Genomic DNA, 23,007 nt, shown 5'->3' with positions numbered 1-23,007 from the left:
CCCCCGCCCCGCCCCCAGCCACCCACCCTGGCAGGGAGGTGGAGCGCCAGAGCCCAGCCAAGGATTCTGTCTGGATTCAGAACCCAGAGGTAGGTCAGCCTTGGGGTCGCTGACCCCATCCATGCCCTGAGGTACAGCCAAGGACAGTCCTGGAGCCACCCCCCCCCACCCGGATTCTCCATGAGACACCATTTAAACAAGCCCTGGGTGCCAGCTGGCCTGCTGGGCACTGCTCAGTGCCAGGGGGCTGGTCACAGGCCAGCACTAGGCAGCAGTCAGGATACGGGAAGGGGACTGGACAGACGCCCTGTTTACAGCTCTGCCCCCCCGCCCCCCCGCCCAAGACCGGGGAGTACCCACAGGCGCTGCCGTGTTTGGTTCAGATGCAGGGCCTGTTTCCAGAAGTGGGCATGGGGGGACACCAGCGAGAAGGAAAGAGACGAAACTCTGGAACATGACTGAGCATTTATTGCGGCACTAAGAGAGGGTGCTGGGGCCCCGCCCTGCCTCTGCCGGCTTCACGTCCCCCTCCCGCTCGTCTTCCCCCACCTTCCCAAAGGATTCCAGATCCCCCTCGTGCACTTCCTCTTCTTTCTCTGAAACTGAAATCTGGACCAGGGTCACTCCTCCCAGGGACCTCTTGCCCTCGCCAGCATCTTCTGTCCCTTCTCCTGGGGCTGGGGGTACGACTGACTCAGCAGTGCTAGCCCCCAGCTCTCCACTCTCTGCTCCCCTCCCTCTGGGAGCTCACGGAACCCAAGTGTCCTGGCCTCTGGCTCCCTCCTCCCCCAGCCCCCACCTCTGGGCAAACTACAAAGCATCCACGGCCAGCAGCTCCCCTCCACGGTCCTAGCCAGGAAGGGCCCAGCCCGGGGGGGCAGGGCGGAGCCTGAGGCACAGTCCTGCTCAGCCTCTCTGTGCTTCCTGGGACATGGAGCGGGACAGGGAGCGACGAAGGGCACCGGGCTTGCTGACGGGCACCATGGGGGGCAGCTGCTTGGTGATCTCGGCCACATCCTGGCGGTCCGCGCACTGGCCACCGAGGGCCGTCTCCAGTGCCAGCAGCTCCTGCAGCTGGATTGGGGTGTCCTCGCGCTCCTCCTTGGCAGCACCCAGCTTGGTGGGGGTGAAGATGGGCAGCGGCAACACCCGCTGGTAGGGCAGCTGGTACTCCTGCAGCCCGCGGCCCAGGATGCCCATTCGCATCACCAGCCAGGGGGCACGCTGCACCAGCGCCTGGCACTGCCCCTGCTGGTGGTAGGTCTCGTGCCGCTGGGCATCCTCCTCGTGCAGCGAGCAACTGGGGGGCGGGGGGGGGAGGGACAGTGAGCGCCTGGGAGTTCTCGCCCCTAGGCACAGGCTGGTTGGGGGCCCCCTGGGCCTGCGGAGTGGGCAGGAGGGTTGACACCACTTCACTCTTGCCAGTGCATGCTGTCCCCACTCCCACTCCCAGGAACTTCTCCAGGGCTTTGTGACCTGGCCTCGCAAGGCTGGGGGAGGGTGCTCTGGGAGCGGAGAAGGGACACCAAAGTGGCCGCACTCACCCCTCCTCAGGCCGTGTGGACAGGGTCAGATCCTTCCATGCAGCCCAGAAGGCCTCTCGCCGCTCGCAGTCCTCCTCGGACACCTGGCAGCTCAGCTCTGAAGTGGCCATGCTTGTCACCCACTCTCGGTGACACTGCTCCTCCCAAGCCCTTTAAATAGTCCCCCTCCCCCTCCTCTAGGGGCTATTTTCAGCCCCTCTGGTGTCAGATGCTATAAACAGAGCCAAGACTCACCCTGGGGGGACTCTGGGCCCAGGGTGGGGGTGGGGGTACCTGGCCTCTGGCTGCCCCCAGGTCGGTCCGAGGTGAGTTTCTGAAGGGCCTGAGACACCCCCGCACGGGTGGGGTCCTCAGAGGGACGGCCCAGGTGTGCTCACACTCCTTGGACACTGTCTCAGGCCAGGCACGTGCCCAGCCCCGTGCCGCCTTGGCACTTGACCTCTGTCCCCGCTTCCCGCTCGCCCAGAGAGCAAGGCAGTCTGTCTGTAAACAGGGAAACAGCAGGGACTGATGTCCCCCTCCAGGCTCTATGCCAGGGCTGTCAGGTCCTGTCCCCACCGCTGTCCTCTGCCCAGGCTCAAGGGCACACCCTAATAGAGCCCCTTGACAGGAAGGGACAGTGCAGACATGTCCTCTGGCACCTGCGTCCAAAGCGCTAGCTGCCCTTCTTTCCCCACTGCCACACCGGCAAGGGGACAGGAAGCTAATTCCTGACCTGGGACCCTGGGACACAAAACTCTGCCAATTTTCCTTCCCCACAGCCAGTGGTCAGAGCAGCTGTCGCCTCAGCTGGGCCAGTCAGAGTGGGGGGAAGCTGTGGGAGGTGGCCCCCCAGCTCTATGCCAATACCCCAGTGGGGGGAGATGGGAAGCCAGGGGCTTCAGTGAGTGGCGGGATCAAGAGACCTGGCTCTAGTCCCAAACCGGCCACAAACAGGCTCAGCCCCTGCCCCTCCCGGGCCTCCCTTTCCCATCTTTCTGGTCACAAAGGGCAGAGAAATCCGGCCTGCCAGCTCCCTGTGCAGCCAGGAGTGGGCGGGCTCCCACTTGCAGGGGGTGGGGGGCAGAGTGGCTCCCGTGACAGGGACAGCCCGGCACCCAAGCATTGCAGCTCACAGCACAAGGGGGTGTACAGGGTAGTGGGCATGGGAAGGGCACAGCTGAGCGAGCCAAGAGAAGGCAGCAACAGGGGCTGAGGTGCCCAGCAGCCAGAGGGCAGGACTGCACACGACTGTTTACTGACGCACAGAAGCTTCTTGAGAGCTTTTAATCTCACAGCCACCCTATGACATAGTGAGCTCCATTTTATGAATTAGGAACCGGAGGAGGACAAGCTGGGATCCCCGGGCTGGAAGCAGGCTGGCCCTGTGGAAGCCTCAGGCAGCCAGGGAGGGCAGGGCTGGTATCCTGCTACCCTGCTCCTGCCGTGAGTGCGGTAGGGATAGGGGCGGTGGGTGCGTGGAGCCTGAGAGGCCCAAGGTCCTGGGCCCCACCTCGGGTCCCCTGGTCTCAGGACCTGGGGAGCAGCCAAATCTGCTGCAGGCCCTCTGGGGCCTCTCCCACTGGGTCCCCCCACCTCCTGGGCGAGACCTCACCTTGACCCGCCCTCACACGAGGCCGAGACTTGCCTGGTGGCAGGGAGGGTACTAGTTCCCTGACAGTCACCCGCCCAGCTGAACCGTTCTGCAAGTGTGGTGGGATTCCCGGAAGTGTGGTGGGATTCCCGGAACTGGCTCCCAACCGGCTCCACCTTCCTGCCGGTATCCAGGGCAGGAGTGAGCGCAGGTGGGTGGCTGTGGGCTGCAGCTCACTCCCTCCTTCCCCACCCCCAAAGCACCGCCCTCCAATTCCCAAATTAAGACAGGAGGGCCTGGTTTTCTGTTTTTTTTTTTTTTTTTTTTTTTGAGTTCAGGTTTTTAATTGGCTCAAATTACAAAGTTCCGCGAGGGGGCCCTGCGGGGTTGGGGGAGAACCTGGCAGAGATTCACCACCAGCACCCATCGTCCCCCACCTCCACCCACTCCCCCACGGTGTGTACAGAGAAGGTCCCAGATACTTTAAATAATCCTTAGAGATCGTGATGAGAGCAGGCAGATGAAGGGCTCCTCCGCCGTAACACTGGTGGCTCCTTGGACCTCACAGTCCTGCCCAGGGCCCTGGCGCTGTCCCACCAAGCCCCTGGCAAAGCAGGGACAGGTCTCCAGGAGGCAGGGGCGCCTCGTAAAAAGCAGCAGGGCGGGCTCCGGCCCCCTCAGTCAGCAGAGCGCCCGAATCCGACGACCCCACAATGTGCTCCTGCACAGGGTGGCCCGGTGGGGGTGGCCTGGGGCCCAGCCCCGCCCTGGGAGGCCCCCTCCTGGCTCCTGGAGGCCAGGCCCCGGTGGGCTGTGGGAAGCCCAGCTGGCCCCTCTTCTGGCTCTGGAGGCTGTGGCTGCAGGACCCCGGCCCGCAGGGCTGACGAAGGGGCGCGGCTACGCGCGGGCCCCCAGCTCACTGACGCGCTGCCGCAGGTGGAAGGCAAACTCAAACATGGTGGCCGCCAGGCTCTGGTGGATGAGGTACCGGGGCAGGCGGCCCTGGGGGGATATGGAGGAGGTGACACGATGGCTTGCTCTCAGCAGGGTCTCCCCCGCATACCGGCACCAGCAGGGAGTGCTCGGGCCAGAGTGCAGGTGCAGCTCTGGAATGCAGCTTGGGCCACCCTCTCCCCCTCCTCCCTGGCAGGAAGAACACGCTGTGCCTGCGTCTTGGCAGGAGCCACACAAACAGCCCTGAGCCGGACTGGCTTGGCAGCCAGTGGCCCCACCTTGGAATCTTGGGGGTCCGAGGTGAGAAAGGGGCTAGAAGACCCTCCAGACCCAGCCCCAAGTTTTAGAGTAAGAAAGGAGGCTGAGGGCAGGGGAGGCCCTGAGAGGGACAGGGGCCCTCCCAAGGTCACATGGCAACCAAGTCATTACCCAAGTGCCCTCCACCCCACCAAAAGTGCCCAGCAGCCCCCCAGCAACCCCCACTCTGTCCTCCCCACCTTGAGATCCGTATTAAGGATCCAGATGAAGGTGCAGACTCGGGGGTTACTGGCCGACTTGAGCACGATGAAGCCCCCAGGACCATTCTCTCCCCTGAGGAGAGAGACACCACTGGGGGGACCTTGGGGCCAGGCATAGCCCCTGACCCCCCGATCTCATTCGTGGCCCAGCGTGGGCTGGGGTGGAAGCAGGAAGGGAGCTCCTGAGTAGAGGCCACTCTCTCGCCTGAGCAGGGCTCAGAACAGGTATCCCAGAGGCCCCAGGAAAACCCCCTTCAACCCCACCCCATCGTGCAATGCTCAGATCCTATGGCAGCCTGCCAATGCTTGCATGCCTCCACTGACAGGGAGCCCACCACCTTCCCAGCCCTCGCCCACCCTGTCCAGGGATTCCAGGTGGGCTCTGGCTGTAGCGTTTGGACAGGCCTCACACCCTCCCCCTGCCCACGTCAGGGAGCAGTGCAGTGCCAGCAGGCTCCAGGAGGGGGCGCTTCTGGACAGGCAGGCCCAACCTGGGCTGCACGGTTCATCTCCTAATTTAATTCTCCTACAGCTCCACTGAGCACGCTGAAGGCCTCTTTACGGATAAGGAAGTTGACACCCGAAGTCTGTGGTGGTGCCAAGACCAGAGTCCTAGTTTCAGTGCTCTCTGCTGGGACCCCAGGAAGGGGACGGGGACGAACGGAATATATGCAGCAGGATAGTCTAACATTAGACAACAGGAAGGACTAGGAGCCCACAAGCAGGCGGCAAGAAGACAGTAACTCCCTTTCTTCTGTGGGGACTTCTGAGCCACTCCAGGCGAGGCAAGGCAGTGGGGACAGGCTGAAAGGGTGCCCCAAATCTCTCCAGGCAAGAAAACGAAGCTCCAGAACCCAGAGCCTCCTGCTCGGTTCGACCAGCCCAGCTCAACCTCATGGCTCCCAGCCCCCTTCCCTGGATGGTCCCTCCCCAGAGTCTCTCTGGCCAGCTGCCCACTGCACACCTCCCCTCCAGGCCTTGGGCTTGGTTCCAGCCATTACTCCCTCAGTCCCTGCAGACAGAGCATCAAGATTAGCAGGATTAGGGGCCGGGACAGGCAGAGCCTGGGGGGACAGGGCACAGGAACACAGGCCAGTGGGAGACTGTGCCCAGCTGGACACACCGTGCCCTGCGCTGTCCTCACTGTGCAGGGGAGGGTCTGGCTGGCACGGCCCTGACCGAGGCCGGCTCACCTGACGTATTTGTGTGTTGGAGGCTTGGCGCAGTGGGTGGTGGCAATGCCCGAAGACAGGTATCGGTCTCTGCGCCGCTCGATGCGTCGGGCGTTTACGAAGTCCCTGGGGGAGGGTTAGATCAGGGGCCACCAAGATCTAGGCGCAGGAGACAAAGGCAGGGCAGGACCCGGGCGAGGCCTGACCAGGGGCACTCACCTGGGGGAGACCACCCCGCCCGCAGCTCCTGCAGACACATCGTAAGAGACGAGGGTGTTGTCTTCCACTCGCTGCAGGATCTGAGGGCCATCAGGGGAGCCATGAGGCAGAGCCCACCCCGGGAAAACCCCAGGGGCAGGGTCCCAGCACCGCAGGAAGCCCCCCGAGGCCAGCCACCTCTCTCCCAGGTACCTCAGCTTGGAGCTCCCCCTCCACCCTTCCAGCCCTCCCCAGGAGGCACTCTGGCTGTCGCCCCCATTTTACAGATGGGCCCCAGGGCTCGGTCACCTGGCAGGCGGTCACCGTCTTGTTCCACAGCACCATCCTCTCGGGCTGCAGAATCACCTCCTGGTATACCAGCTCCGCCGGGCAGGGCAGGAAGGTCTGGAGCAGGGCAGGCGGAGGGCTGGGTGGTACCAGCTGCCCCCCTTGGCACACCAGCCCTTCCCTCTTGGGGGGAAGAAACCTGCTGAGGGCCTCTGGGCCCCTCCCTGGAGTCCCGGGCAAGAGGCCCCGGCCACTGCAGAGGACACCCGCTTCCGTCACTCACCTTCAGGATGAATGTCTTGCCATGAAAGGGAACCTCAATGGTGTACACGGTGTCCCCGAATTCCTGGGGCAGGGACAGAAGGGTGGCAGGGAGGTGGGAGAAGGCTGGTGGTGCAGGAGAGAATGACAGGCAGGGCAGTTTTGCAAAAGCTCAGCATGGGGATCTCCAGGAATTGGGGGATATTAGAGCAGCTGTTAAAAAACGGTGGTTCTGACAAATGTACGTCAACAAGGAGAGAAAGGCTTTTGATATCGAGTTAAGACAGACACAGCTGCGCTCCAACCACGAAGACCTCTGTCTCCAAGCCGGCAAGGGCTGCCAGGGGAAGGGGCGGTGAAAAGGACGGTGGGATGGAGAGAGGACTGGGCGCTGCCCCCCTCTTTCCTAAGCGCTCTGCAGTCCCTTTGTTTCTGAACATGAAACAGAACACCAGATACAGGATAGAGGTGAGAACTCCCCAGGGGAGAGGGGAGGGACGGTGGAAACGTCCAGTCCGATCCAGCTGCCTCCCCAGTGGCTGACTCCAGGGCCCCGGCCCTGTTTTGGGCCAAGAATCTGGTCCCAACCCATGCAACCCCTGGGATTCTTTCTCAAGCTTCAGAAAAGGGAAAGAAAACTCGAAACACACACGGGAGGGTGGAGAAGGAAAACGGCTTCTTACGTTATTCTTCTCGAACTTCCAGTTCTCCTCCTGGGCCAAGATCTGGTCCACCACCGCCATGGCCTCCTTCCCCTGGCAGATGTACTCCCGCTCCTGGTCAGGGCAGAGAGGGGTCCGCCTGGGTTAGCAGCCCCCTCGTTCATGCTCTGCTCTTTCTCCAAATGACCCGCACACTACCTAGCGGGGCCTGGCCCAGGGCTGGGCTGGCTTCCCTGGGCCCTGCAGGCTCCGGAGGCTGAGAGCTGGGGCCGTGGCTGCTCCCCATCCATGGCCAAGGCACAGAGCAGACACTCAGCTGAATGGCACTGAGTGCCATTCGGGCTGCCCGAGGGCGGGCCTCTGCTGGGAATTCGCTGCCTAGCTCTGGCCCTTCTCTGGGGTCGCCACCCCAAGGGTAGGATGGAAGTGGGCAGCCAAGTACCTGGGCAGAGAAGCTTTTCTTCCCGGTAACTTCTTCATCTGATTCGTTGTCAGACCCTGCAGAAAACAAGCACAGAGGACAATGGGAAGGAGTTCAGGTGTATGAGCACAAGGATGTAGGGGGAAAAAAGTGTGTGTGGGAGAGGACTGCTAGTTTTCCCCAGAAGCCTGAAAGGAGGAGGAGAAAGAACAGACCCAGCCTGCCCTGCTCCTCGTGAAGCTCCTCCCCGAAGGCAGTTCCCCAGCCACCAGCCCTCACCTGCAAAGGATTCTGGAGGCGAATAGAACTGGCCCTCAGACAGAGGGCCAGAGAAGAGCAGGGGTCCACGGGCGACAGCAGCCTGAGCAGCAAGATACCCTGGGGGAGCAGAGATGGGCAGCCATTGTCCCAGACGAGGCCAGCCATGTCCTAGCAGCCTGGGGCACCCCCCCCCCAGCTCACCCTGAGGCCTTTGGAAGCCGCTCAGAGCTGGCGAGATGGCGCAGAACTGGCTCTCCTGCCTAAAACGCTCCTCTCATGGGGTGGGCCGACCCTCTCTGCACCCTCCCGATCCCCCAGCACTCACATCGTTCCTCCTCAGCCTCCTGGGGTAGGACTTTGAAGTCAAGGAACCACGTCTCCAACCAGGCAAGGACAAAGGAGACGATGGGAAGCAGGTAGCCGAATGCCCCTTTGTTGAGCAGCTGTGGAGGGAAGGGGCTGAGCTCCATGGCAGGGGGCACCCCAAGCTCAGAGCCCTCTCCTGGAGCCACCGATTCTGGCCAGCCAAATTGATATACACCCCAGTCCTGGTACAAGCTGCTGAGGGACCGTCTGTGGCACCTGCCTCTGAGATGATCAATTAATGCCGCAGCAGGATAAACTGAGGTTAGGCTGGAGGAGGAACTTTCTGATTCTTAGGGTTGCGGGGGTGAGCAAGTGTGGGAAGCCAATGAAGATGATTTCTTGAAAATATCGAAGGACAGGACTTCCCCTCAACCCAATCCTCACAACAGGGCTAGGCACCCAAATCCCGAAAAAGGGTCCCTTCTTGGGAGAAGCCCACCCCTCAGGCCAGATGCCCACCAGACCAGCCAGACCCAGAGCTACTGACCTGAGAGAGGATGACCTTGACAATGAGGAAGGCACTGGATACCAGGGTGGTGACCTGCCCAGGGGAGGAGGGAGGGAAAGCGGAGGCTGGAGAGTGAGTCCTCCTCAGTCCCATCCCTGCGCCAGCCCGTCCAGGGCTGAGGGATCCAGGAGGGTGGCATCTTACCGCAATCACCCACCAGTGCCGGAGCCGCAGCACGGCGTAGCCCAGAAGCAGTCCAGAGAAGCGGCAGAAGGCCAGGACCTGGTGGGCGGAGGTGCGCGGCCGTCACAGGCAAGCCAGTGCCCCTGCCCCCTGCTGAAGGCTGGCCTCCCGCCACCACCTGGCACCAGCCCCTGCGGGCTGGAGTACACCCGGGGCAGGACGGAGGCCTCCCCGATCGCACACAGGACCTTCTGTGGACCCACTCCCAACCCACCTTCCTCCCAAATTAACAGCTCCAGTCCTGCTTCCAAGTTTCCCTCCGCCCTGGTGCACATCTCAGGAAAGAAGGGCTGAGTCAGGGCTTCTTTGAGGACAAGGTGGATGTGACCTTCACGACAAGGGGTCTTATTTTCCCTCTCCCATTTGGGGCTGTCTAAAGTTAGGGCCTCATTTAGGAACCTTTGACGACTGAGGTCTCCCCAAGGATGGGAGCCAAGGAAGAAACCCAGCAAGAGAGAGAGTCACGGCCTTGCTCCCTCCCTACCCCCAGGACTCCCCCAGGCCACTCACAAAGATGTCAAAGAAGGAGGTTTTAAAGCTGTAGTGGACGATCTCCTGCTCCAGGTTCTTCCGGATGCCTGTGTTAGTCTGGGAGAGGAAGGCAGGAAGAGCTCTGCAGATGGAACCAGGCCCAGGGCTGCCCTGCGCTCCCCGGTCAGGGATGGACAGGCAGGCTGGGGAAGGGCTGAACCTGGAGGGGAAGCTACAGATGCTCACCCACCACCCAAAGGGCCCTGAGCCCCTGAAGCACCAAGGGGACTCAGTGGGGAGCCCGAGACCCCAGGAACTAATATTCCAGACAGGCAGACCTGGGCTCAAGCACCAACTCCCGTGGGTACCTGTCAGGGAATGAGGCTAGAAGGGCCTCGGGGGCTCCAGGGGGTGGGGGGCGACAGGCCCAGCCCCTACCTCCCCTGTGCCTACAGGCAGGGCTGGAAGACAGGGTGCCGAGAGGCGGCGCCTCGCATAATTTCATCTCTCTGCCACCACTGCAGTGCTCCGTCTTCCCAGGCGACAATCCATCTGGGGCAATGGGAGCCAGGGGTGGGCAGCGGTGTCAGACGGAGCCCCAGGTGGCAAAGCCATTGATTAGGTTTGTCCTTAATGGGCAAAATCCATCACGCTGCCAGGGGGGCTGGCATGGACAGTCCCTGCCCTGTCCCTGCCCCCGCTGCCCACACATTTTCATGAGGATCCCTGAGATTGTGGCCTGGACTCCAAGGTCCAGGATCTGAGGAGTGAGGGGGGCCTGGGTGGATACTGAGAACCAGGAGGAAGGGGGGTGGCAGGCCTAGGCTTCTGCAGGTGGGGAGCCAGCCCGTTGGGGGGGGCAGAAGGGGACCCTAGGAAATGAAGCCCCAGAATGTTTGTCACAACTACCTAGACGGGGCTTCCAATCATCTGAATGGGGAGGGGGGTGGTGCTGGTTAAAGATACAAATGCCCGGGCTCCCCGGGCCCACTGAGTCTGAACCTCGGGGAGGGCTGAGCACCTGAGACCTTTATGAAGCTCCGAGGAGACTGAAGCTCAGAGAGGGAATTAGACAGTCCCCCAACAACGTATACCCCTGCACGCCCTACCACGTGCCTCTGCCTCGAGACACCCTGCGCCCCATGAAGTCCGACACCTCCCAGCCCCTGCCTGCTGACAGGCCTCCCGGGTCTGACACCCCGCCCCACTGCCACCCCAGCCTGGCTCTCTGCTTCCTCAGACTGCTCGCTCCTGGGCTCCAAAAGGAGCTCGGCTCTCTCCTCTCTACGGAGAACTCTCCCCGGGCCTGGCTACTGCAGGGCTGACTGGCTCAGGACTCTGGAGAGCTGCGTTTTAGTTCCTCCTTGCTTTGCCACTCATGCGCTGGTCACCAAACCCTGCTGGGGTCCCAGCCACGGGCCTAAAAATAGAAATGCTCCAGAATACAGAAAGCAAACTACAAAACTGTAAGTTATTAAAATGTAATGGGAAGTCTAACAAGTGAAACATTATGCTAGCGCTGATTGTTGAATTCAGCATTCTGAAAGTTTTCAATACATTTGAAAATTTGTAGGTTAGAGTTTCTCGCTTTGCAAGAACTCCCCAGGATGTGTGACGACTGCTGAGCCACCACAACCAATAGAGCCAAATGACTTCACAAGTAAACTTATCAAAATCTTTTCTTCGGGAGCCAATGTGGCTCAGTGGTTGAGCACCTGCTTCCCACATGTGAGGTCCCGGGTTCAATCCCTGGCCCCGGTACCTCAAAAAACAAAAACAAAAAACACCTTTTTGGCTCTTTTCTGGTAAGAAAATATATTTTGAACATAGGACCTGGATGAATGCCAATGTGCCAATGTCTGCTTGACATTAGATGGGTCCTTCAAAAGGAAGAAAGCCTAAGACCTCTGACGCTCTCTACTGGCCTTGGTTTTCTCACGGTAAGATGGTCCCTAAGCCCCACAATGGCTGTGGCTCACTGAAGCTGCCGGCCTCGTCTCCAGTGCACAGGGGACAGTCACCCTTGAGCCAGTCTTGCCTTCCAGCCCGACATGCCCTTGGTCAAACTCATCCTCTGTTCCTCTGCTCTGGAACCAGCCCCCTCCCCAAACTCCTCATTTCCTCCATCCTCCATCGACAAAGTCACTGCTGTCCTATCATCCAAGCTTGAGACCTTCCTGGAGGAAGGGCACTTGCCACCTAGCCCTCTGACAGTGAGCCCCCTTTGCAGGAGGAAAACCAGAGGCTGGAGCCCTTGCTGAGGTTAAGATGAGGAGCTGAGGCTGGACCCGCCTGGGATGCTCCGCTCACAGGCTCCTGCTCTGTGGTCAGGTCCTGCTCTGCCCTGTTGGCACCCAGCTCGACGCTGCTCCCTGAGGGGGGCCAAGCACTGCGCAGGGGCAGGGGACTGCAGACCCTGCCCTGTGAGGCAGCTCTGACTCCAGGCCGCCAGGTGGCACAGGTGGCCAGACTGGGGGCACTAGAGGAGGCTCCAAAATAGGGAGGGAGCCCTGGGAATTGGGAAATTTTACTGTTTTGCTCCCGTCTGTACCCTCTGCTTTTAGAACAATGCCTGGCACACAGCAGGGGATCAAAAATGTTTACAGAATGAATGGATGAACAAACGAATCAACTGGAGCCAGAGAGCATTGTGGGGCAGGAAAAAGACAAAAGATGGCCGCAGCTCCACCAGTTCCCTCTCGTCCTCTCCCAGGAGTCTCCACTAGGGGGCAGTATGGCGCGGTGGTCAAGAGCGTGAGGGTGAGTCAACCCCTCTGAGCCTCACTTTCTTCACTGGGAGATGAGAAAACAGCTGTTCTTACCTCTCCATTCTTCTTACCCAGGTAATCAGCCCCACGGGAGAGGCTGCACTACCACGTGACCGCTGGACTAACAGGCCCAGGTGACCTCCCCCAACACAACTTGTGCCCCCAGCCTCGCCCCGCCCCCCCACGCTCACGTTGAGCTCAATGAGCCAGAGCAGGGAGATGAAGAGCAGGTCGAAGGTGACAAAGAGACAGAAGGTGCGGCGGACATCCGAGATGGCCCGGCGCTTCTCTGGAGGTGGCAGGACAAAGCGTGGCGAGAAACTCTGGCTGTGGGACAGCGATGAGCCCAGGGAAGCCACCGCTGGCAGGCTGCGCTCCAAGTCGCGGGCCAGCTCCGCGGGCAGTTTGCTCATCCTGGTGGGCGGAGGGCAGGCTCAGCAGCACGGCTGGGGGAAGGCAGAGAGTGGCTGGGTGAGGCCATGCGAGACGGGGGTCCAGGGGTCTCGTTACCCTCCTTCTATCTCTTCACACTCAGCCCCCGCCCTGCCCCAACACCACCCAACTGGGCACTCTGTCTTCCTGACTTCCCAGGCTGCGCGGGTTTGAGCATCCCTCTCACTCTCTGTCCTCCTTCCCCACCCTCCCCCTTCTCCAAAGCCCAGCAGCCCTCGAGGGCTCTGGGGTCCCTCTGCTGGACACCTACCCACCCATCCGCTTCCCTGACGCCTGGGGCACAGCCAGCTCCTGCCAAGCCCGGCCCTGGGGTTCAGCTTCTGGGTCCTGTCAACAGCCTCTGGCCTGCCCCCGCCCCCTGAAGAAGAAGGCCCCAAGCTCTGTTCTTTGTTTTCCAAGCACAAAGACACATTCCCTCCCAGCAGCCAGCCCTACCCTCCCACCCTCTAATCCATGGCAACTGGGAGGGACTTCCTAGAGCAGTGTCTGTGTTCCCAGCTGGGACAGGGGATGGGGGGCTCTGGAGGAAGGGCATCTTGGCCCCTCTTCTCTATATCGCCACCCCCCCCCCCCCCCGCCCCAGGCTCAGCCACCAAAATCGCTCGCCTGGACTCCAATTCCTTCCCAATGGTTGGGCCTCCTCTCTCCCCCTCCAATAACCATTTTCCCCCTCAAAAGCAGAGAGAGCTTTGAAAAATACACTGTGGTGGTGGCAGCACAACATTGTATATGTCATTAACACCATGGAATTGTACAGAGGAAAGTAGTTAAAACAAGAAATGTTGCGTTGTATACATGTTACCACAATAGAAATGTAAAACAAACAAAACCCCATAAATCAGATGCTGCCGTTCCCCATCTACAACCGTCCAAAGGCCCCCCACCACTCTTGGGACAACAGGCCCCTGTCCCCAAGCTCTGGGAGTCCAGGCCCTGCAGAGGGTGGCTCCTGCCTAGCTTTTCCTACACAGCTTGCCCGTCTCGCTCTCCTGGCCCGTTCTGCCTCAAGGCCTTGGACTTGGCCCTCCACCTGCCTGGAATGCTCTCCCCAGGTCTCTGAATTGGCAGTTCCAAAGCCCTCTCCTCAGAGAGCCTCCCACCCTCCACCCCGCAGACACAGCGTGCTATTCTGTCATGCTGCCTCATTTTCTTCAGTGTACTAGTGGCTAACTGAAACGATCTTACTGTTTTATTTGACTGTTTACTCTCTCGCTAGTCCGCACACTCTGCGGGGGTAGGGCCTTGATCTGACTTGGTCACTGCCGTCTCCTTAGAGCCCAAGCACAATCCCTGGCACACAGATGATGCTTAATAATCGATGGATGAAAAAACGAATGATCCAGCCCCCCCTCTATGTAGCAGAGAGGTATAGAGCAGACCCCAGAGAGATGAGAACCAGCCCCCACCTGAAGCCAGCCCGGGCTTCACTGCCAGCAAGGCGCTAGGCCACGGCCACGTTTCATGCCCACGCAGGGCAGGGGCAGGCCCACCTTTTACATGTAGGACAACCAGCCTCAGAGAAGTGAGCGGACTCGCCTGATCCCTTAACTTCCAGCACAACCACCGCGCTGAAATTCCCATCAACACCCAAGACCCAAGGGGTCCAGAGGCCTCTGCGCCACCAATCGCTAGGCAAGAGGCCCTAGAAGATCCTGTCCCTGCTCCCCTAGGCCAGGTCACCGTAAGAACCAGGCGCTAGGACGGGAGGCTCCGTGCAGAGCCAGGGGAGCTGCGCAGGAGGCTGCGGGATCACCCGCCAGCGCCTGGCGCCGAGGCTCGGGCCTGCCGCGCAGGAGTCTCCCTGAGGCTGGTGAGGGGTTTCCTAATGGCGGGGATGGCAGCACAGCCTCGTGAACGTAACTGACACCACTAAGCTACACTTCAAAATGGTTAAAATGGGAAACTGTGTTATATGTATGTTGCCACAATAAAAATAAATAAACTCAAGTGCATGTCATGAATTTAAAAAGGGTCCCCCTGAGCTTGCTCACGCCGCAGCATCTGGGCAGCTTTGAGGGCTGGTGAAGGCAAGGCCTAGGTGCTTGTCACTGGTCCTGGGAAGGCAGGACGTATCTACTCTCCCCTCCGCGGTCCTCCCGGATTCGCTGTCCCCTGCTACGCACACGACCGTCCTGGGCCCCTCACCGTACTAGGTCCAAAACGAGTCCCCAGCGTGTGCACGGCAGGAGGTCCTGAGGAAGCCGCTCGTCCATGGCGCCACTTCTGTGCAAGCCCCAGTGAAGCAGTTGAAGGAGTGAAGCAGTGAAGGAGTTGACTTTGGGGGGACGGAGGCAGCAGTCCAAGGCAATCCCCCAATACCACACTCTCTGGGTCCCCAGGACAAGCTTGTCTGGGGGCTCTAAGGGGAAGCTGGCCCAGCTCTGGAAGGAGGCAGTCAGGAGAGCGAGGTGATAGGCCCCTGGCAGTGGGACTCTCTGACATCCGTCAGCCGGACCTGTGCCAGACAGCACGCTCCGCGCATCCTTCACTGTGACGGGGCCGGCTCCAGGGTGGGTGACATTTCCTTGTCTCTAAAAGCCCTTTTGTCTCCTCTCAAACCCGTCTCCCTCCTCCCTGTCCAGCTCCTCCCCCTGTCTCTCTCCCTAACTTTCTGCCTACCTCTTCCTGTCTCTTCCCCACCCTCTCCCACGTCTCTCTAGGGGCCTCTCTTCCCCTCTATGTCTCTCCCCTCCATGAGTCTTTCTCCCGACTCCTACCCAGGCCCTCCATCTCTCTCCCCCCTTCTCTTCTCCAGCTGCCTTTGCCCTGTCTCTTGCCTCCTCTTCCCCATCTCTCTGCTGGGCGCCCTGCCTTCCCAACTTTCGCTCGGCCCCGGTGCGGGTCTTTCCGCCTCCTTCCTCCCTCTCAGGGGACGGGACTTGGGGGCAGCAGCTTGGGTGTGAGACACACTCAGCGTGGCAAGAACGCTGACTCTCGCACACCCAGACATCCCTGGGAAGCGAGAGATGCAGATGGGGCTGTGAGCAGAGGTGTCAGGGGAGCCTGCAGAGCTGCAGACTCCGGGGTGGGGTATGTGGGGGGCCCCGAGGAGGGCTGGGGTGGCTGGCGAGCAGTCAGAGGATGGGGGCTCTACACCCCCAAACTGAAAGGGCTGAGTCCAACAAACCGGAGTGTGGTGGAAAGGGCACTGGCCGTGGAGACTCGGCTCCCGCACCTCAGCCAGGGGGCATCTAATTCCCACTAATTTGGGGGAGTCACTTCTCACAAGGCCTCTGCTTCTTTATCTGGGGAAAGGTCAGTGGTTTCCCAACCTTTTTTAAGCAAAGGAAACTTAAAAAATAATAGTAACAAAACCTCACTTGGTAGTAAAACATATAAAAACAGAGCTGCTGTGGGTGAAGGTGGCCACAGAGAGCCCACGGGTTACCCCTGAGGTGCGACGTGAAAACCACTCACAGGACTTCCCGTGGGTCTAGGAGGTGAAAACTCTCTTGGCCTGAACTGCCCCGGCCGTCCTCAAAGCGCCTGTTCTCCGGCTAATGCCAGGCTGACTGGTAGGGTGTGGGTCTACAGCTGCCAGTGGAAGAGTCAGCAACGGCCTCCTTCCCGCCGTGCCCACCCTCCTGGAATGTGCTGGGAGGCTGGAGACAGCAGTGCTGCCACCCAGCCCCCTGAGAGCAGCACCCCCTGCCAAGCCCACCGCCTGCTGTCACCGGCTCCTCCCAAGCGCCTTCAGAGGTGTTGGGAGAGGAGCGGCGCGTGTAGCGTGAAGGAGTCCGCCTGGGATGGCTGCAGACTTGACACCTGATGTGTGCTTGCGGAAGCCAAGCTGCTAAGGCTTTGGGAAAGTGGAAGGGAGGGAGGGAATGGGAGGCTTCACCTTCCTAAGTTGGAGGGAGGGGTGCAGAGAGGAGAGGGAGGGGTGCAAATCGGATCTCTGGCACAGTGGGCTATTCACGTCCTCTCCTGAGGCAAGGGGAAGGGGTGGGCACAGCTCTTACCCCCTTCTGTTACCCCTGGAAAATGCTAGCTGCAGTCCTGCTTGCAACAGGGGCTTTCAGCTGGAGCCTGAAAAGTGGGAACTCAGGCCAAATAACAGGAGACAGCCGATATCATGGAAAGAGCCAGATCTTGGACACCCCCTCCCTTTAACAGCACTGTGATCTTGGGCAAAGCATAACCATTCTGAGACTCCATTTCCTCAGCTGCGTTTTAAAACAATAATAAGTCCTACCTCACAGGCCTGGTGTTTACGTAAGTGTCCAGGAAGGAGAACAGCAGGTGCTTACCAGTGGTCGTTGAGATGGAACAAGTAGCTGGCAAGACCTTTCAGGTGAGAGGGAAATTAAGTGTGTGTGTGTGTGGGGGGGGGTAGTTAGAATAGAGTTAGAACCATCCAGAAAGACCTGGGTTCAAATGTGAACTCTATAACTCACCTGCTGTGGACACCAGCTACCTAACCCTGTAGTCTCAGTTCTCTCGCCTATAAAAAGGGTCAAGTTATTTCAGCTCCAGACCAGGGGGAATGCCCAGGGTGGGAGTGGGGGCAGGAAGTGGGGGCTCTCAGGAGGAAGGCTAGAATTGATCTCTGCTATCCCCCATTCCCACAAGCGCCCAGGCACATTGCAGTTCCAAGCTGCCCAGAGCACAGCACCCACCACCCCTCCATGCAGACGGAGGCGGGGTGCAGCGTGATGGCTGAGCGTCCCCTGCCCCCTCTGCCTCCTTCCCGATTTCCACAGCTCCTAGGTGGCAGGGGCACAGATGGACCAGAAGCTCCAGCGGCCTCTCTGCAGCTCAACACCCAGACTGACTGCAGCTGCCGGCTGGCGTCTCTTGGCCAAGGCAGTCTGTGATGTGAACAGTGCCACTTGCCCCCTGTGCAAGGCACAGCTGCTGTATCTGTAAGTGGGGGATTGTACCCTCCTGGACCTGGCCTGTCTGGAGCATCAAAGGCGATGACGATACACGTCGAGTGCCTAGAACGGGGCCTGGAGTGGAACAAGCCCTCAGCAGACGCTAACTATCACTCGGGGCCGCCTCACCTTTGCTCATTCTTTTCCACCCCCAGCCTCATGCAGAGAGCCGGGCTGAACCCTGCCTGTGTTCAGTTAGCAACACTGGGCTCTGATCCATGGATGGGGAACAAGCCTCATCTAGATCTAAAAATGATCCACGTGTCTGGACAGTGTGGATTCTTCTTATCCTCTTCTGAGGCTGGGGAAAAAAGCAGACACAGGCTCTGGCAGAGTGTCGAGGGACCCCAAAAAGCCATCCTGCCAGGGCCAGTGGGAGCCCAATGTCCTCTCTTCCACATCCAAACCTTCAGCAAGTTCTGGGGCCCCTCCTTCAAACTGCAGCCAGTATCTGCCTGCCCTCACCACCACATCACCCTCTCCGAGCCATCAGCATCACTCACCTGCAACAGCTTCCTGATGCCTGCCTCCTCCCACTGAGTGATCCTGTGAAAAGTCAGATCACATCTCCGAGTGCCCCAAAGCTTCCAATGCCTTCCACCTATCCCAGAATAAAGGGCGAAGTCTCCACCCTATCCCACAAGCCCCTTCTGCCCCTTGCCTCTCCCCTGGAGCCCTCTGCTCCAGCCACACATCCCCTTGGCCGTTTCTTGGACACATCAAGCCTGCCCCTGCCCCAGGGCTCTTGCACCTGCTGTTCTCTCTGTCTGGAGCTCTCTGCCAAGTCTCTCAATTGCTTGTTCCCTCACTCCATTCAGGCCTCTATGCAACTGTCCCTTTGGAGAGGTCTTCCCTGTACTCTTATCTCCCCTCCTCCCCTCCAGCCCCTTTCTCTGCTTTATCCTTCTCCACAGCACTTAGTATCTGCACGTATTATAGACATACTGCTCTGTGAGTTTACTGCCCATCTCCTCCCAGTGGGACGCCAAGCACGCAGGGACTCTCCTGCTGTGCTCACTGCCGCGTGCCCAGAACCCAGAACAGTCCCAGGCTCCTGGGAAACCTTCAGGAGACGTGCTGGCCCCTACAGCGGTGAGTGCACAGCATATCAGTGCACAGCCACGAGGAGACACCCACGCTCACGACCAGCTGAAGGAGCAGCTCCTCCCGGGGGTCTTGCCCTGCCCAGAGCCCAGGCACCCTCGGAGCAGACAAGGGAACTGACTTCCCAAGCAGGGAGCCGCTCTCCTCTCGCCCCCTGAGTGCTGCCTTGCAGGGAGAAGGTGCCAGGTGAGTCAGGATTCTTCCACAGGGAGGGTCCTGGAGGAGAAAGGACTCTCCCTCAGCAAGATCCCGGCACTCCTCCCTGGCTGTGGGCGTGGGTGCCCACCGACCCACCCCCACTTTCCACTGCAGTTCAGGGGGCCTCTGGGTGCTCCCAGGACACGCCATGACTGATCTCCCTTCTGTGCCTCCACTCCCTGTTTCCTCCTTCTAAAATGACTGCCTACTCTTTCTTCAAATGTCACCATCCCGGGCCAAGCCTTTCCCCACCCCTAGGGCTCCGCAGCCCGGGTCTTGGGACCCTGGGCCAGCACTTCCCTTTCACCCAGCTCAACTTGGGCCTCAAGGCCACCTCTCCACAAGCCCTCAGGGGAGAGCGCTGGGCCCACAGTGCCTATCCAGGAGGTGAGCAGGTCTGTGGATCCGTGATGCCCACCCTGGAACAGGGGAGAGGGTGTGGGTCTGGGGTTCAGATGTCAAGCCTAGAGTCAAAAGCCCAAGGCCGTTCTTCATCAAGTTGTGCGTCCTTGACCAAATCACTGGCTCCCGCTGAGCCTCGCCTCCTCATCTGAAGAGTAGGGTGGTTTAGTGCCCCTCACAGAGCGGTTAAAAGATCAGCAATAACGCGTGCAAAATGCCTCTGCCTGATGACCGGCAGCTACCTGTGCTGCTCCTCTCCCTGGGTACAGTGCTGGTGGCAAGGCCCCGGGCTAGACCTGCCATGTGCAGCACCTTGCTTTGCCCAGACCAAGGGTCCCATCGGTAGTGCTGGAGGGAGTGATGGGCTCTGGCCTCAGGGAGCCCAGCCAAGGCGGCATACCATAGGTCCTCCTGTAATTCAGGGCTTGGTGGCCCCTGCCCCACCCCACCCACCACAGAGAGTCTGGGAAGTTCCCCCTAGAAGTGAGAGTTTAAGGAGAGGAGGGCACAGCAGCAGTGACATGGAGGCCCTCAGGGCCCGAACCCAGTCCCATTTCTCCTTTCCTTCTGGGGAAGTGGAAGGGGCAGGACCAAGGCAAAACAGAAACAGATTCATCACTGTCCCCTCCCCCTCCGCAACCAGGGAGGTTCTGAGGCATAGTTTACTGGAAAACTCTCAAATGAAGATCTACTCAGCCCTCCTTCCTCTCCCTTTAAATGTCATGGACAACCCCCAGCTCTGTGACCCCCCTACCCCTGGCCTACTTAGAAGCCGATGAGTCAGGCCCCGACCATTAATGCTATTGGATAAAACTTGGGGCTGATGAGGTCACGTTCCCAAAGTCAGTCATCTTCCAGAGAGATCTCAGTCCCATCAGTCAAATCGAGGGAAGGCTCCCACAAGAGGGGGGTGGCTCAGCACACACTCCTCCCAGCACCAGCCCAGACTAGACAAAAGCCAGGATCAGTCAACCCTTTTCTCAGACAGAGGAAGTTCCAAAGGCCACATGGTGGTCAGATGGCCCCATCTGTAAAATGGAGCCAAAATCTCTATCACTCCTTGGAGCAAGTAAGCGCAGAAAAATGTGCAGGACATTTGGTCTTACCCACACTGCCCTCCCCAAGCAAGTCTAGGTGGATGAGAGCTCAATTTAATGCAACACCCATTAACCGAGAGCCCAAGGTGCCCCGGACACTGTGCTGGTCCCTGGGGACACGAGACCCTATTCTACTCCACCAGAGGCTCGCAGTCTGGTGGGGAGGCTGAGAGATAAATAATACACGGTGCCATGCTGTCATCAGTACTTTTGGGGAGGAATGAACAAAGGAATGGGGCTCCCAGAGAAGGCAGCATCCACCCCAGGCTGGAGTGGGTGCATCAGGAAAGCCATAGGGAAGGGGAGCAGCCTGCACCTATCAGCTGGAGGCAGGGGGGACAGGCATTCTGGCAGGCAAACAGCACTCACAAAGGTCCAAAGCACAGGCCCAGGCCCAAGGCATGTATGCTGACCCTCCCCCCTTCCCACACACGCACGCCAGGCCTCCAGGCCTTCCCAGACATCAGGGCTGGGTCTTTTTCATCTTTGAATCCTAACTTAATAAATTCAAACCCTGCCCTCAGTGCCCTTCACCCCAGCATTTTATTTATTGACAGATCCAGACTTTAGGACTCTGGGATACAATGAGACATAAGCCACATCAACTGTCCTCGAGCAGCTTATAAAACTATAAAATAAATAAAATAAAATAAAAGAATAACCAGTAAGCTATTTTTCTTCTATAAAAAATAAGAGTAACATTTATATAACAAGTACTCATGTGCCTGGCCCTGTTTTAAGTCCTACAGACATTATTTCTTTTAGTCTTCCCAACAACCCTACAAGGTAGCCACATTAATATCCCATTTCAAAAATGAGGATATTGAGGCACTCACTTCATCAAGGTCACAAAATGGTATCAGAACCCAGCAGTCTGATCCAGAAGCCTGTACTCCAAACCACTACGTTATCATGGACAGGGTGCTAAGGGAAGAGCAGGGGTAATATTAAGTCTTGGGGATGGCGATGGGGATGAGCTAGAGGAGATGATGCTTGAGCAGAGTACAGAAGGACAAGTTGAAGATAGCCCAGCAGATAAGAGGAGAAGAGGGTTTCCAGGCAAAGGGACTGGTTTCGCAAAAGCATGAAATCACAAAATAGCAAGGGCTGGGCAAGGCAAATCTGCAGCTCCAAATTACTGGACCTTAGGGCACAAGTAGGAGATTGGTTGGAAAGGAGTGAGATCAAGAGTGTTTTGTAAATTGTGCTAGGGTTTCAGTCTTTTTCCACAGACAATGACGGGAAGCCATCAAAGGGTTTTAACCAGACAAGTGACACTATCAGATACTATGTTTTTAAAGGATCAAGGAGTTGCAATTCGGAGACTGGGTTGGGGAGGCAGCCAAGATTGGAAATTGGGAGAAGCTACTGCAGTCACCTGGTCAGGGCCGCACAGACAAGGGTGGTAACAAAAGAGATAGAGGAGCAGGACCAGATTTGAGAGCTGTTCAGGAGATTCAGCGAGACGAGGTCATCCTCTATATGGCATATGGGAATTGAGGGAGAAGAGGGACTGTAAGATAATTCCCAGGTTTCTGGCTGGGACAGGATGGCAGCAGCACCGGCCTGTGGGGGTAGAGTGTGGGAGAGGAGAGTTCAGGTTTAGACACAGTAAGTTTGAGATGCCCTCATCTGAAAGGAAGTGGAGCTGTTCAACAAGCATCTGGACAGCCAAGTCGGGGCTCCAAGGAGGGGCTGCACTGAAGATGCAAATATGGTTATTTGGGGTGTTTAGACAGTGTAAATCTGAAGCCATGGGAGTAGATGAGACGATGCAGAGTCACCATATAGATAATGAAGTGTTGGGCAGAAGAGGAGAATGTAAAGGTACTGTCAGAGCAGGAGGAAGAAAAAAGGAGATACTGATGTGCAAAGAAGAAGAAAAAAAAAAGGAGGGGGAAAACGTGTCAATTAGGAATGAGTGGTATTAGGCACTGGTATGCACATCTAAGAACTCAAGAAAAGTATTTTAAAGGGCCTTTTTGATATCAACTAGTAAGTCATTTACGACCGTTTCCAAAGGAAGTTGGGGGAGACTTTGGATGAAATTGACACACACAGACTTAACCAGAATGTGTACATTTTTCTCCTCATGCTCAGATTCTGAACCCTCCCCATACCCAACCCCTGCCCGTCCCCTCACCTATCCCATCACTGTTAAGTGGGAGTCTCTAGGATGACATCCCCTACTCCAGCCCCGGGTCCTCACCGAGCGGCGCCAGAGGTGGGCGGGGGTCGGAGGATCAACTTGGGAGCCCCCAAACCCCGCGCGGGGCGGAGCGAGGCTGAGCAGAGGAAGGGGGCGGAACCTGGGACGCGGGGGTAGTGGGAAGGGTCGGACGGAGCCAAGAACGGACACCGGGCAGAGAGGCGGGATCCGCCAGCAAGGAGTAGTCCTCGTGCCACCACCCTGGCCTCAGCGACCTCTCCAGGACCCACCTGCTCCATGTCAGCCACAGCCCCAGCTCCTCCTGTCCCTAGCAGCAGCCCGGCTCCGCGGCCCCGGCAGCGCCTCAAAGCGGAAGCGTCGCCACTTCCGCCGCTGAGTCCGCCCCAGAGAGAGAACCGGGCTTGCGTAAGACTGAGGCCCCGCCCCTTCGCATCAGGCCCTGTCCCGAAGCCTTCCAGCCCTTTAAAGGGCCGTAAGTGGGGAATATGCTTGTTAGACTTTAAGAAGGTCTTCCTGAGGAGTAGGAGGAATTGGAAAGAAACCCAGGGGCGCCATCGT

At 58.8% G+C, this 23,007-nt stretch overlaps 2 protein-coding genes across 8 annotated transcripts; both read right to left on the bottom strand.

The window, feature by feature from the left end:
* Nucleotides 1-446: 446 nt before the first annotated feature.
* Nucleotides 447-1,702, bottom strand: TCAP (titin-cap). The gene is made up of 2 exons (XM_004463030.4): nucleotides 1,545-1,702; nucleotides 447-1,300 (listed from the first exon to the last, which is right to left on the bottom strand). The coding sequence occupies exons 1-2, from the start codon at nucleotides 1,652-1,654 to the stop codon at nucleotides 907-909; spliced, it is 504 nt and encodes a 167-aa protein (XP_004463087.1). The 5' UTR covers nucleotides 1,655-1,702; the 3' UTR covers nucleotides 447-906.
* Nucleotides 1,703-3,417: 1,715 nt separating this feature from the next.
* On the bottom strand, nucleotides 3,418-22,844 carry STARD3 (StAR related lipid transfer domain containing 3). Of its 7 annotated transcripts, XM_071210643.1 has the most exons (16): nucleotides 16,019-17,774; nucleotides 14,747-14,824; nucleotides 12,340-12,594; nucleotides 9,420-9,497; nucleotides 8,871-8,948; nucleotides 8,706-8,759; nucleotides 8,178-8,295; nucleotides 7,871-7,969; nucleotides 7,613-7,668; nucleotides 7,192-7,284; nucleotides 6,531-6,593; nucleotides 6,269-6,430; nucleotides 5,981-6,060; nucleotides 5,783-5,887; nucleotides 4,569-4,662; nucleotides 3,418-4,119 (listed from the first exon to the last, which is right to left on the bottom strand). In XM_071210643.1, exons 3-16 carry the CDS (start codon nucleotides 12,559-12,561, stop codon nucleotides 4,015-4,017), a joined length of 1,407 nt encoding a protein of 468 aa, XP_071066744.1. In that variant the 5' UTR covers nucleotides 12,562-12,594; nucleotides 14,747-14,824; nucleotides 16,019-17,774; the 3' UTR covers nucleotides 3,418-4,014. The 7 variants fall into 7 exon arrangements, with proteins under 7 accessions (XP_071066744.1, XP_058140145.1, XP_058140148.1 ...); XM_058284162.1 differs by lacking the exons at nucleotides 14,747-14,824; nucleotides 16,019-17,774 and adding an exon at nucleotides 22,719-22,844; XM_058284165.1 differs by lacking the exons at nucleotides 14,747-14,824; nucleotides 16,019-17,774 and adding an exon at nucleotides 22,719-22,844 and having other exon boundaries at nucleotides 6,269-6,364.
* Nucleotides 22,845-23,007: the final 163 nt, after the last annotated feature.

The sequence above is a fragment of the Dasypus novemcinctus genome, chromosome 21, assembly GCF_030445035.2.
Source record: "Dasypus novemcinctus isolate mDasNov1 chromosome 21, mDasNov1.1.hap2, whole genome shotgun sequence".
NCBI classification, from domain to species: Eukaryota; Metazoa; Chordata; class Mammalia; order Cingulata; family Dasypodidae; genus Dasypus; species Dasypus novemcinctus.
This window is presented reverse-complemented; position numbering and strand designations above follow the sequence as displayed.

What these genes read in the sequence shown, in the direction of transcription:
- STARD3 (XM_058284162.1), bottom strand. Translation starts at nt 12,561, where the DNA reads ATGAGCAAACTGCCCGCGGAGCTGGCCCGCGACTTGGAGCGCAGCCTG. An exon ending in TCTGGCTCATTGAGCTCAAC is followed by an intron (nt 9,498 to 12,339) that starts GTGAGCGTGGGG and finishes TTCCTCTCCCAG; the next exon opens with ACTAACACAGGCATCCGGAA. An exon ending in TCAAGGTCATCCTCTCTCAG is followed by an intron (nt 8,296 to 8,705) that starts GTCAGTAGCTCT and finishes TTCCCTCCACAG; the next exon opens with CTGCTCAACAAAGGGGCATT.
- TCAP (XM_004463030.4), bottom strand. Translation starts at nt 1,654, where the DNA reads ATGGCCACTTCAGAGCTGAGCTGCCAGGTGTCCGAGGAGGACTGCGAG. An exon ending in TCCACACGGCCTGAGGAGGG is followed by an intron (nt 1,301 to 1,544) that starts GTGAGTGCGGCC and finishes CCCGCCCCCCAG; the next exon opens with TTGCTCGCTGCACGAGGAGG.